This window comes from Ciconia boyciana, chromosome 7 (genome assembly GCF_034638445.1).
Source record: "Ciconia boyciana chromosome 7, ASM3463844v1, whole genome shotgun sequence".
NCBI lineage: Eukaryota > Metazoa > Chordata > Aves > Ciconiiformes > Ciconiidae > Ciconia > Ciconia boyciana.
Window position 1 is genome coordinate 28,485,760 of NC_132940.1, and position 13,519 is coordinate 28,499,278.

General features: G+C 42.2%; 1 protein-coding gene across 2 annotated transcripts in view; it reads right to left on the reverse strand.

The window, feature by feature from the left end:
- MTA1 (metastasis associated 1) overlaps positions 1-13,519 on the reverse strand; it is an 88,040-nt gene continuing 74,521 nt past the window's right edge. The window contains exons 18-20 of one of the 2 annotated variants that reach the window (XM_072866888.1): positions 9,140-9,171; positions 6,061-6,212; positions 1-1,668 (exon numbers count right to left, since the gene is read on the reverse strand). In XM_072866888.1, the coding sequence (XP_072722989.1) occupies positions 1,530-1,668; positions 6,061-6,212; positions 9,140-9,171 (323 nt within the window). In that variant the 3' untranslated portion in view covers positions 1-1,529. The remainder of the gene's footprint in view (positions 1,669-6,060; positions 6,213-9,139; positions 9,172-13,519) is intronic. The other variant, XM_072866889.1, reaches the window with a different exon arrangement.

Consider the following 13,519-nt stretch of genomic DNA (forward strand, 5'->3'; position numbering starts at 1 on the left):
TCACTTTCCAGGTTTATTAAGTAAAGTTAACTGAATTGTTTTCATTTTGTGGGGATTCCTTTCCGTCTAACCCGGTGGGTTAGCAGAGTTGCACAGAATCACGGTTGGACTGTGATAACCCAAATACAACTTTGGCTCATCTCACTGCTGACACATATGGAATGACTTGGGGGTTATTACATGCTGTGTCTGCTTGAGGCAGGTACATGTACAGATCAGCACAAGTTGCAAATGATAGTTTACATCCTTTCAAAACAGAGCAGAGCATTCAGCAAATGCACTGCAATGAGAAGACATATGAAAAAGAAATTATACAGACTTGCAAATACATAAGAAGTTCAAGAGATGCAGGAAACCTCAAACACAAGAAATGTCAAGGGGGGAAAAAAACACTTAATTTCAGACACAATGTGTTCAAATGAAAACCCAGCTGTAATTTAAATTCCCTTCAAAATGGGAAACATACAGTAACACAATTAAAGAGAAACCAGGTCTCATCCTGGGAGAGATGTGTCCAAAAACACTGATGCACAAACAGGTTCAGAGTTCTAAGCAAAATGTCCCTGGGCATTGGTGTACTTGACTCTTGGAGCCAGAGCAAAGCAATTCATTACACTTGCTGGACTGCTGGGCCTACTGCTGGGTCTTGGTGGTATAACAGCACGTAGGATTCCAGATGTCAGAGAAAGGCAGCACGCAAATTGCTCGTTACTGGGAGAAATGCCACAGGCCAGATCTCCCAGGAACTGACTAGAGTAAGGACACCTAATTCTGGTAGCCTGGCCTCCACTGCACACAACATTAGTGTAATGTCCTGCATGGTTCTTCAGTTCTTAGCTCATTCCTTTCTCAGCCTGAGTTGTTTCTGTCTTGTGCATGAGCACAACTGGCTGTGCAAAATGATCCAAAAAACATAAGGGACAGGACCAAAGAAAACTGGCTGAACCTGGGGCTGGCTTTCAGCTCCTATTTCCAAATATCAGTTAAAGGTTGGAAATTTATCTACAAAAGAAATAATATAAATGAAATAAAAAATGGCACCGTCCACAAAATTAAAAAAAAAAAAAAAATCTTACAACACAGCCTCGTAAAAACGGCTTTGCAACGAGAGCTCAGTCACAAAATGAAGGGTTCTAGCTCTTCGTACATCGGAAGAGGAAACAAAGCTAAAAAGTACTAGTCCACATTCTCTTAATAAGTTAAACTTACTTTCCCTCCCCCTGTCTACAAAAGGGGTAGAAGCAAAGGGGAAAAGAAGCTACCAAAAATTAAAAAAAAAAAAAAGGGGAAAAAAAAAAGAAAGGAGAGAGGAGGAGAGAGCGCGCGCGAGAGAGAGAGCAGTCTGTGGTCAGAGGCTCAGAGCAGGGCTGAGTTCCTTTTAAGGGTTTAAAAGATGCAAAACAGTTCCTCAAAAGTTCCCTCTCTTCAACAGTTAGTTCAATGCTGTAGCCATAGAAACTCAAGTATATATTGGAGGAGAGATTCTTTCAGGCAGATCCACCGTCATCTGGAGAGCTGCTCAGCGTGCGTTAATCCTCAATGATTATGGGTTCATCATTCATGGGCTGGCGTAGCTGCACTGCCTGGATGGGCCGGAGGATAATAGGCTTGTAAGGGCGTCTGGCGGCTCGCTTGGCTTCGGAGGAGGAAAGCAGCTTGCGGATTTTCCTGCAGACAGTAAGGAAGAAAGGAACCGATTAAAGAGACCAGACGCTAAGGCACTGCAGGTTTCTTGATTTCTTGAAGTGAAACCAGGCCTGCACACGTAGAGGCTGCTCGCTAACGGAATGGGCTGACGCTGTTTATTTCAGCAATGTCTTCCCTGGGGAACTTTTGTTTTCTGATTTATAAACCCACCAATGAAAAGGAAATTGCATTCTCTGTTCCAGAATCCTTCCCCTACAGAGCAGAAGGCATTCTGGTCCAGCCCTGTAGAACCAGGGTCTACTGCTGTAAATATAACACGTGAAATAGTTATGACAGCCAGTTTCCATACCACTAATTTATTTTGATGCACGCAGACACATCGGTTGGACATGCTGCAGGCAGCTTTGTGGGAATTTACAAAGCCAAGTTACAATCAAACCTCTTCTGTCAACATTGGTCACTTCCCCGCCTGTTAATCCATCTCTCACAGAGCTCTCTGACATTCCCCAGCCCCAGGCAGGTGCACACAGCTGCCTCTTCAAAAGAAACCCGTCACAGCACAAGCCAGCAACATTTGGTCTCCCATGGAGCTACGCCTCAAGGCTGAGCTGCTGCAGGGGAGTTCCATGACGGCCACTAACCAGTGAACTAATACTGGAGCCTTCCCCCCTCCACTGGGAACACTAACAGGGTGTCTCCCCCTCTTATTTCTCCTACACTGCATGTACCCAAGCTAGAAACAGGTAATATTCACATCTTGCATTTGTTAAGAGTTTCCCTATATGTTACAAGACTAGCAACAAGTCTTATCAGACACAGGAAGCTGTTTTCCATACAGAGAGAAAGTAAAAGAGAGACAGAATGGAGAGAGTACACACTGAAGTTTTAAAATTAGCAAAATAAGGTAGAAAGAGACAATACAGAATGATTACTCATTTCTTTTTGTCAATACCAGCTTTAGAGCTAAAGGCAGTATCGGTGGGAAAAAAAAAGGAAGAAAAAACCAGCAACAATGAAAAATGTGCTATGTAATTAAAATGAGGAATTCATTTCCAGAGGATGTTGTGGTGGTCAAAGGCATATAGATATTAGAAAGGAAGGTGATAAATATTCACAGGAGTCCTCTTACCAGTACCCATTACACACAGCCTTCAGTTCAGGAACTGGGGCAACAAGGAGGGTCTGAAAAAGAAGCACTGCCTACCCTTATAGGCTCCTACCTTAATGATTTTTTTAACTTACCCTGAGAGACACAATATTGCACTAAAGGGCAGGCAGCCACATGGCTTTACTGTCTACAACTCAACCACTTATCTCCCAAAGATAATTTTTACATTTTTTGTTACTCAACATTGTTGGGGCCAAATTTTTCATTTAAAAAAGAAGAAAAAAGAAGAAAAGACAAGACACATTCATAGAAGAAACTGGTCAAAATAATCCCCCCCCAACTTACCCTCTCCACAACCAGCAACAAATCAACAACTTCAGCTGAAGATTTTGAATCAGCTCTTGTGAGATTTGGTCATCTCTTCACTTGCTTTTTTTGCCCACTGAGCAGAACAAGCCTGCTACATGGAGCTCACATACACAGAGACACATCTTTTGTTTGCTCAGTTTCCCCATTTCTCTAGCACATTCTAAAGTTGAAAGGCCACACAGTGGGGAGAGGAGAGAACAGGGGGGAAAAGTGGTGGTGGGGAGAAAAAAATAACATCTCAATGTGATGATTTTTCCAAGACTCGCTTAGCTGAAGTTCATCTACTTTTAGCTGGTGGAGCTTCTTACAGTACCCATATGTGCTCAATTAGACACGCTGCCATCAGAAACATGTCTCGTAGCAGTTCTAGATTCTGATCAGGTCACTCGCTGCCTCCGCTTGCATAAATTATAAATGCTGAGTTCCTTACTGTGAGGCTTGAATTCAAAAACTTATTCCTTTCAATCGACCAACTTTTCAAATTGCTCCCTCAAAGCTATCCAGTTTTCTAGCACAGTTCTCAACAGTGCCACACAAAAGGGGGGTGGGGATGGTGGTGGTGTAAAACTTTAGGAAAACGTACTTTCTGTGCCTGAAAACACAGCCTGACCCTCAGCTGGAGGATGATACGCAGATATTGCTGCTAGATTGATTGCTATGGAGCCAACACAAAGCTCAAATTGTTTCAGAGCTCACAAACAAGTCTTACATTCTTGACATAGGAATGCAGCAGATGGTTCAGGGAAAAGTTAGAGGTGAAATGCCCAACAGAAAACCTGTGCCGGTTACAATGCTACATCGCTCAGGCTTCCCTGCTTTTCAGCAGGCTGCCAAACATCTCTTTTCAGCACTCATCAGTCAGCTAAGCAGCAAGGCTGTCAGACAAAGAAGCCCGTTCTTTCTTTTTCTTTTTTTTCCTTTTTTTTTTTTTTTTTTTTTTAACAGAAGAGATAAGGTCTTATTGAGCTGATGTCTATCACTGCACTACAATTTTTGTGTTAGAGATGTGCTGGTTGCTGTGGGACTGATCTTTCCTGCCTCAGCCAGTGGTTCTGTATGAGCAGACAATTCTGTGCCCTTGCAGTAAGTTGTTCTCATGACCAACATCACACTTGATGAATATTCTCAGTTCTGTACTCTCAGATCAAAGGCAGGACCTTGTAGTAGTACTAAGACATTACCACAGACCTGCAGTATTTCTTGTGGGTTGGATGATAAAGATGTCAAGTGTTTTGTAGAAGCAGAATTATGAAATAAACCTTGAGCATCTAAGGACTGAATTAGAGACTGCATACCCCACACCTGCAATGGCATGTGAATTTGCCAGAGTAACAGGATCCCAGTACCTCTTTACCGCTTTCCTTGAAAATTAAATACTTCTCTCACTTTAGTTTCAATTATATAAGGGATCCCACTGCTTACTTTCACAGCATCTCGCAGGAACAGAAAAGGAGAAGGGAAAGACAAGGTAAAGATCTAAGCTGGTGTGAAATGCACAGTTGCATTAAAGGTGTCCATAGGAACAAGTCTGACAGGGAAATTAATTTCATGTTTCTTCTGAGTTCTAACAGGGGGTTTCCTGCACTGACATCTGATTATCCAATAGATCAGTGGTTAGTAATCTGAATGTTACCAGTCCTAGTTTGTCTATGAATCCCATCTTTGATACTAGGTCCACAGAACAGTCACTTGACACTTGAAATGCTTTGCAGGGTAAGGAGGAGGTTAGGGATGTCAGGACTCTGACTATGTACTTCTTTCTGGACAGATGAATACTCAGAGTAGCACCAAATTTCGTAGTACCAGAAGGGACAAAGTACTCAAAACTCCTGGCCTCCTTGGTCACTTGTAAGAGCTCAGACATCCAGTAATTCGCATATCCATCTCTGCTACGTACTGGAGGGAAAGGTGAGTGCTTCTCTGCCTGTTGGGGCACTGATACTAAAAGTGTTGATAACTCCAGGCTTCAGACACAGACAAAAGCCAGAAAGCACCTCTGCTTGCAGAGAGGGCTGAAAAGCAGGGCTGCAGCTTTGCTCTGGCCTTCTTCAAGGTTACCCAGGAGAGAGGCATCAAGTTCTTGGGAGGAAACCACACAAACATATGTCTCTGCCATTCTGACCACACCCAGGAACAGTCCTCCCTTCCTAGGAATAACACAGTACTGGGAACACGCACACAAAAGCTTTGCTTTAGGGATCAGGCCACATAGCTGTCGCTCTGTCAGCAGCCTGTAAACAGAGTTTCAAGTGAAACTCATGCAAGGAAAGTTTCTTTTACTATTTTTATCCTGTGGGCAGACAACAAGAAGGACTAGCAGAAGCAGTACCACCAAAGGAGGAAGATGGACACTGCAGGGCTAAATCTTACCACTACTGGTGGCAAATATAAACCACCAGAGAAATGAGGCAACTCAGCCCCCAAAAACCCTCTGTGTCACTTGCAGGTTTCAGTACTCAGACACGTGAGGAGACATTCTGAGAGGTAATACAAGAGACTTCAGCATGCAAGAGGGCGTGCAGAGCTCTATGTATATAGGTGGCTCTGTTCCTCAGCATCACCCGTGTGCCAGAAGGCCCCTATCCTGTTACTGAGACACTGCGGTGGGACCTCCAAAGGCATTTATGGGTCTGAACCAGGTGAACTCCCCACCTCAGTCCTCCTCCCCTTATTGCCCATCTCTTACAGGAACTGCTCTGGAAGAGGAAGAATCTGCTTTCTCTGGAACACAAGTGCATGATTAGGCACATCAAACACAATTAGGTATATCACAGCTTTTATCCACCTAAACACCAGCAGTGGTGTCTGCATTCAGTTTGTAGCAACAGATCTGCTGAAGAGATCCTTGTCTAACCACCAAATCAGCTGCAGCACCCACAAGGAACACAAACCGAAAGATGTCCCCTTAAATCCGCTGAAAAGACCAAGTTTCCTACCTGGTTTCTTCAGTGGCCATGTAAAAAACATCGTCTGGTGCATCAATCCAGTTCATCCTCCTCCTTTTCACTGGAGGCATGGATCCACCACGAATTAATCGGACTTTTGTTGGGTATGATTTCCCATTGAGCAGCAAGTTTCGGCTTGGTCCCTAACGTGATACATAAAAAAGTACAATTATGGACGGCAACAAACCTGTGGTAGCATGTGATAAGCACTCAAAGGAAAAGAGAATTAAAGTTTTCATATCAGTTGTTCAGAGTTTCTGGTAAATATATCCCCTCTTGCCCATGACTGAACACAGAATTCACATAAAAGCAATTGTCCACAAGCAGTAGAAGTCAGGCACCTTCAATATACAATAGGACAGCAATACTCCAGCGACAGGACAGATAATAAATGGAAGGCATTACCAATAATCTGTTGCTTGTGTCTGAAAGATGACATCAAGTTTGAAAGATTGAGTATAAGACTTAGATTTCAGCTACTACCATAAATCTAGAGCAACTCTATTGATTCCAGGGAAGGAAATCTAGCTACACAGCAAATCAAATATAAAAATCAGAATTTGCAGTTATTTTGGGGTACCAAACTTACCCATATCCTTTTTGTTCTAGGAAGGTTAATATTTGATGATATATTAAATATGTGTCTGAAAACAAATCTAGAACTACAAAGCTTAGCAGCTTTCATCATAAAATCCTTTTAGCATTTAACACCACAGATTTCCCATAGATAATACATTTGCTTTGCGCATCAACACAGGTATAATTTTCCAGACCCCCAGTAGCACCCTTCCACTCAACTGGAAAAACATGAGCTGTTATTAAGAGAGGTGCAGATGCAAGGGAGCAAAGGATTAAGCTTCTCAAATGCAGCTGTCCTTGATCATTTGAAGTCCAGTTCTGCTGCCCCTCTTCCTGCCGATTAGCACATTGAGAAATCGCACTGAAATCAGTAACACTGGACAAGTCAGGAAAGATGCAAAATAAGGGCCCAGAAAATTTCATATGAATAAATTAAAGCTGGTCAGGAAACACCCCAGTAGAAATTTAATTCTGGTATTTCACAGGCCATCCTCCGAGGTCAGACCATCTCCCCAGATGCACCCAGGCTTCCCCTTCTGCCCACAAAATGGGAAACTGAGTGTGCACATGAGGGATGTCTGGCCTGGGAGATACACCTCAAAAGGACCCATGGGGACTTGAGGTACCCAAGTCCTTAAGTGTCAGGTTAGGGCAAAATCTCAACCAAATTTTAACACTTTGACTTAGAAAGGGAAGACTTCAGTCTGTCGACCAAGAAAAAAAAACAAAAAACCCCTGTGTCTATCTCATTTTTATCTGAGGAGAAAACAAAAAATGATTGATGACTATATTTTTGACCAGCCTTAATCAACTGTGCTAGCAAGATCTGCTTCTTGTAGAAAGTTAGGGCTTTAGAGCTAAACAAACAAAATCCCACCTTTTAAAATCCTAAGCTCTTTAAAGCTGTTATATACAAGTGCAATAATGATTTAATTTCTTAGTTGCTCAGCTCCATGTTATACAAGACAACTTTGGCACCACAGCAGACCACTGAAATTCTTCAAGGATTGCTTTTATATTTGAGGTTTGTTAAGGAAAAGGTTTCAAATAAAAGGCTTTTCTGTTGTTTTTTTTACCCCCTTCAGATTTCTCCAAGAAAATCCTTTCATTCGTTTTGTGAAGGATATTTTCTCTGCACGTGCTACGTACACAGGAGAACAACTCTGGAGAAAGTTCTTGGAAATACCTAGAAGGGGCACCCCTGTGTTTCCAGGTTGCCTTTTCTCTACCTGCACAGAGCAATCTGTTTCAAATGGTACATCCTGAAAGGTGGACCTTTAATTTTCAGTTCAGTATCACACTTTATGAAGCAACCAGAAATCAGGGCAGTTCAGGGGTTTCACCCTGAAACACCTAAAAAGTGTTAGGTCATCACAGATTTCCCCACTGCACTGAGTTAGTTTATTCAGCAGACACAAACAAGTAGCCAGTCTCCTCAGGGACAAGAAATGAAGCTGAATTCAAGGAGGAATACAATTTACTACTTCATATCAGATGCTCAAGTAACAAACCAAATGAATGCTGCGCTATTACAAGCAGACTAGCATGCTCAAGTTATAGCCTACCCTCATGATACTGCACACTATCCGAGAGCATTATTAGATTTAATAATGCTTGTGATCACCATTCAGTGACCATCAGTCATACCTGCTGCTGATTGACCCATGTCAGAGTGACTCTACTGACACTAATATGTCGTGGCAGTTCACCTAATGAGGCAAGCTCCACTTTATCAACACCAGAAGATCATTTTGGGAAAAAAAAAACCCATTTATGCTTGAAGTTCTCTCCCATAAGCCATGCGTAAGGGGGAAAAGTGATGCACAGCCTTTGCGCTGGCCCCTTCACACCGAGGTGAATTTCATGAGAAAGCATTTTGCCAGAGACGCATCAATCAGACTGGCTATTTGCTTCTGTCCTTTGATAAAACTCAGCATAATGGATGAAAGGCTAGGAATCATTTTTACTCAAATAAACCCCCCCCAAAAAAACCAAACATAAAAACCAAGCATTCTCAGCAGACAACTTGCACACCAACTTCCTAAAAAAAAAAACACCACCAAACAAAAAAACCCCAAAGAAAACAAAACAAAAAAACCACCAAACTGTTTTCTAAACAAACCCTTCCATCAGTTAAGCCTTCCTCCTTCAGTGAAACACATTCCACCTAGAAACACATCCGAGAACTTTGCTATAAACAGCCACTCAGTTTCTGTATGAGCAGAAACAAAATGTTCCATTCAAAACAGAATCGCATTTATATAGATAGATGGATAGATAGCTTTGAGGTTTAAATTGTATTTAACCACTTCAATGTTTCATATGCCCCAAAATAATTTAAAAAAAAACAACTTTTCAATTAATTGGGAAGTATGACCAGCTGCAAACAGCAAAGACGGAAGTGAAACACTAGGGTTTAATGGGGTGTTCTATCTAGCGTGGGTTAATAATTCTTCTTTTCCCTGTTTTGGTTAAATGAACATTCTCTTACCATTTGTCTGGTTTGTCCGTGGTTAGGCAGACCTAACAAACAGGAAAGAGAATAGAGCTGGTAAGACCATTGCTTTTCCAAGACAGAAAAAAGTACAAAATCAAAACACACGCAGCTATGATTGCAACTGTGTTGTTTTGCTAAAACAAGAGTTGTCTACCAAACTAACTTCTTCCCTCCTTGAAAGGTAACTGAGAAAAGAGCTTCCTTAACAACACGGTTTGAAGAGCAGAGCCCCCACGTTAAAAACATGTTCCGTTCACTCAGTCTTTTCTCCATTTACTCACACCTTTCTTCCAACTACCGCTAAAAGTACACCTCCTCTTTCAGATCTGAGGTTTTCCTCAAGTCATGGGAAAAATCTGGCGTTCTGTTTTAGTTTTGGAGGAATTTACTGACGTCAAGAAGGAGAAAGTGGAAGGTATTATACACTGTCAAGACAGCAACAAATAAAGTCTTTCCTATCATCCTTGGATCCCCAGGGAACTCTTCAGCTCAGACGTTAGCTACAAGCTGTTAGGAAACAGCTTGTATCTGCTGAACCTACCACAAGTAAATACTTCCATGGGCATAGCTCCATCAGTCACAGAGCACAGCGACTCCAGCTATCACACAAAGCCCTTCCCCAGTACCACAAACAGCACCATAAACCACAGAGCACAATGGCTTGATTTTACTAGCTTATTTGCTATACTGTCCGATACCCTATCATGTTGCCATAGTGTATGTACCAAACAGTACATATATGAGATCTTGCAGGACACACAAAGGTCTTGGGATATAAGAGAATGATGTGTTGCTATAAGGCAGCAGGGTATGGCATGGAATGGACCAAGAAACCTAATGAACCTTTTTGTTAGCACCATTTAGTTTCTAAGATGCATGCTCCCAGAAAACAGCATTTCATTAACATCAGTGCACCAAACCATCTTTCTCAGCCCCTTCTGGCTGAGAACCAAAATGTCAGTACATCAAATCCAACAGGGACTACAGGACAGGCATGAGCAAATGCTGTCACTGGCTGCAGAAGTTATCAGTAGGAATTCTGCTTTCACATTTATAGCAAGCCTCCCAGCTTGACTTTTGAAACTTCCTATTGCTAGTGAGTTAAGCTGTGATGAAACAGCAAAGCTTTTTAAAAAATCCAGCAAAAACGACCTTTTACAGCTGATGGTCTGCACTCAACAGATTCCTTGAGATTCTCCTTGGTAAAACTAAACACAAGGTACTCACAGCAAGTATGCCAGGAAACACATGGCACAGCAAAGTATCGGGAGGGAGGAAGGCGGAACAGGGTACATTTTCTGAGCATTGAGTATCACGACACCACATTAAAATCAATAGTTTATATCAAGCGTATTTTCCATTCTGTGTAGACTTATGCTGTTAGCTACTTCAAACATGAAGACACATAGTTTCAATTTTTGCAGAATTTTGTGCCTAAGTATCCAGAGACATGAAGAAATGCTTGCCAGAAAGATTTCCATCAAATCTGTAGAACAGATGTACCAGGCACCAAGCAAGAAGACCAGTTACAACCTTTGGATGTTGACAAAGGCAATGTAGGCACCAGATAATCACTCCTTTTTACACGGGAGCAGCAACCGCATCCAAAACACAGCTGCGAGCAGCCGTTTGAGATGGATGGACAAAGAGCTCCACGGATGCTGGGAAACAGCACAGCCAGCAGGACACAACCTGAATCTGTTGGCTTCAGAGCTAAGCTCTAGCACTTATTTTTTCTTCCCCCTTCCATAACAGACAGATAACATTTTCTCCATTGACAGGAGCTCGGAGAGATGTAAATCAACTCCTGCTAGTCCCTGGACTGAAGCCACACATTTCATTTTAACCACACTCCAGATCAGCTCTTTTCTTGTGCTAAGAACATTCTTGATGCCAGAAAAGACTAGCAAACAGGAGCAGCTGATACGTGGCTGCTGCGATGACTATTGCTGGATGTAAAACAGACAGTAAACAGTGCTATTCCTAAGCACCAGAATTAACCCAGAATATTCCATGGTGAGAAGAGATGTTGAGACTGACACAAACTGAGAGAAGGCTGAGCAGAACTGCCACTTACTCTGAGCCCCAAAGCTTCAGAGCCCTCAAACAGCAAAGAAGCAGTTACAACAGGGACATGCCTCACCCCCTAAGCTATAACTTCTAGGATAAAGCTAGAAGTTATAGGATGCCCATGACAACTTTTTGCTCCAGTAAAATAAGACACAAAACAAATTTACAGTTTCAATACAATTTATACTCTCGCTATCACAGTAATAAGGTATCAATTAGCATATTAATCTTACCTATCTGTGAATTTTCCCTTTAGTCTCACTTTGATAACTGGAGTTTGAAAGAATAAATATAAAAACAGACACTAAAAATACTAGCTTCAGTTTGCAATTAAAAAAAAAACCACCTCACACTAAAAGCATATGCAGCTGAAGCACCGCTTTAAATGAGTAACTTTTACCCACAGTGGTCACCAAAGAGATGCAGAGATACAGCATAACATTTGTAAACATTTGTAAACTATTGCAGAACAGTTGTCAAGTCACCAGGATGCATCTGTACTGGAAACAATGGATTCTCACCCAAAAGGTTTTGGTGGCTTCTGTGCAAGAGATGAGGTCTGTGAGACAGGCACCTCTAAGAACTAAGCAATCCTCCATCTCTGGGTAAGGAGTGGTACAGACAGGTAACTCACCATATGAAACTTAGTTCTCCCCAGGGTGCTTGCTCCATTTTCACAGATCCAGGTTTGAGAGAGACTTCTCACACACACGCATCCACAAGCAGGTTAAAAAAGTAGGACAGCATATGAATATAAACCAGGAGCAAAATCCAACAAGGTTCTGGCAGCTCCTCTACAGGAAAAAACTGTCTTTATTTTATGGAGGGATGTCTAGAGAAGCCACAGGGTAGAAAGTGTGAATATTCCTTTTGACGATATGTAAGGTCCAAGTGCTTGAATTTATATAGCTCCACATCAGAAACAACACTAAACTCCTCCAAATAAGGGGAAAAAACCCAACAATCAAAAAAAGGAGGTGATCAAACCTTTAAAACCACTAAGAGTAAAGGTCTACAATCTAAGCAGATCTTCCACTCTTCTGCAGTCAAAGAAATTGAAATATAGCCTGAAAACTCAAGATTAAATGTTTTTTCCCATAGCACCGAAAAAACCCAAAGTCCTACAAAATCTCCTCCTATTCAATTCCTCCTGCCAAAGTCTCCTCTATACACTGAAATAAAGAGGAAGTCCCAGAGGATAAAACGTAGACAAGGTAAATTGAAGGTATGTCTGCAGATAAGCATAGATGTCCTTTGCCACAGACGATTCTACCTTGTTACTGAAATGGCAATAAAACAACTAATCACAGTATAGAGATTAACTGACACCCTCAGAGCATGCCTCCTCCACTCCCCACAACTTAGTGACAAAGACCTCAGAACTGTTCCTCAAGCATAAGCACAACTACTGAGATTTTGGCTCAAAACCAGACACAGCAAGTTACTATGCCCTAATGATCCTTTCATTCTTCAAGTATCAAAGCTGCAGATGAATATACTTTCACCCAAAAAAAGGCAGGTGGGGAAGGACTATCACAAACAGCAAATGCAAGTCTGTTACTACTGTTACTTTGCAGCTTTATCTTTTGGGGATGTGGGGAACCACCTCTCAGTCAACCAACCTGTTTCTTTTCCAACAATCTCGTATCATTTGATCTAATGCTTTCAGATTTGTTACATTTAAAATGAGAGAATACCCAAACTTCCTGCAGCAGCTAGAGCACCACCCCAAGAGCATGCCATGGGAGCAGGGAATAGTTGGCACCCAACAACAAGAGTGGAGTGGGGGAATCTAATTTCCCGATGGGAAGCAAACCAGCACATCTGGTCCCACTGGAAGCCTGAGAGTAGACATGCATGCTCTTTGCTGATCCAGTCCCGTTCCCTGTGAGTCCAGCGAGAGGACCTCGGCATCTGAATGGCAGCATTCAAAAATTACTCCCACCGCACAAATTCAGCCTCCTTTTTTGCCAACTCCACACAATACACAACTGCTATTTTGAGAAGCAGGAGAGCCCAAACCCTCAGCAGTGTGCCCAGCTCAGACTGGAGTGCAGGGATATTTCCATGAAGTTACTACAGCAAGCATCAAGAAGCTGCAGAATAAGCACCAACCATGGCCACTTTTCTACTTGGGTAGAAATCTTCCAGTGCTTTTCCATGCCTGAACATACACACCATTGCCTGTATATTTACAAACCATTTCATAGTTTGGCAGAAGACGACTGTCCAGAGCTGACCCTAGTACCAAGGAGGAAGAGTAGCCCAGCTTCCAGCCACTGGATATAACTTGGAGTTGTTACA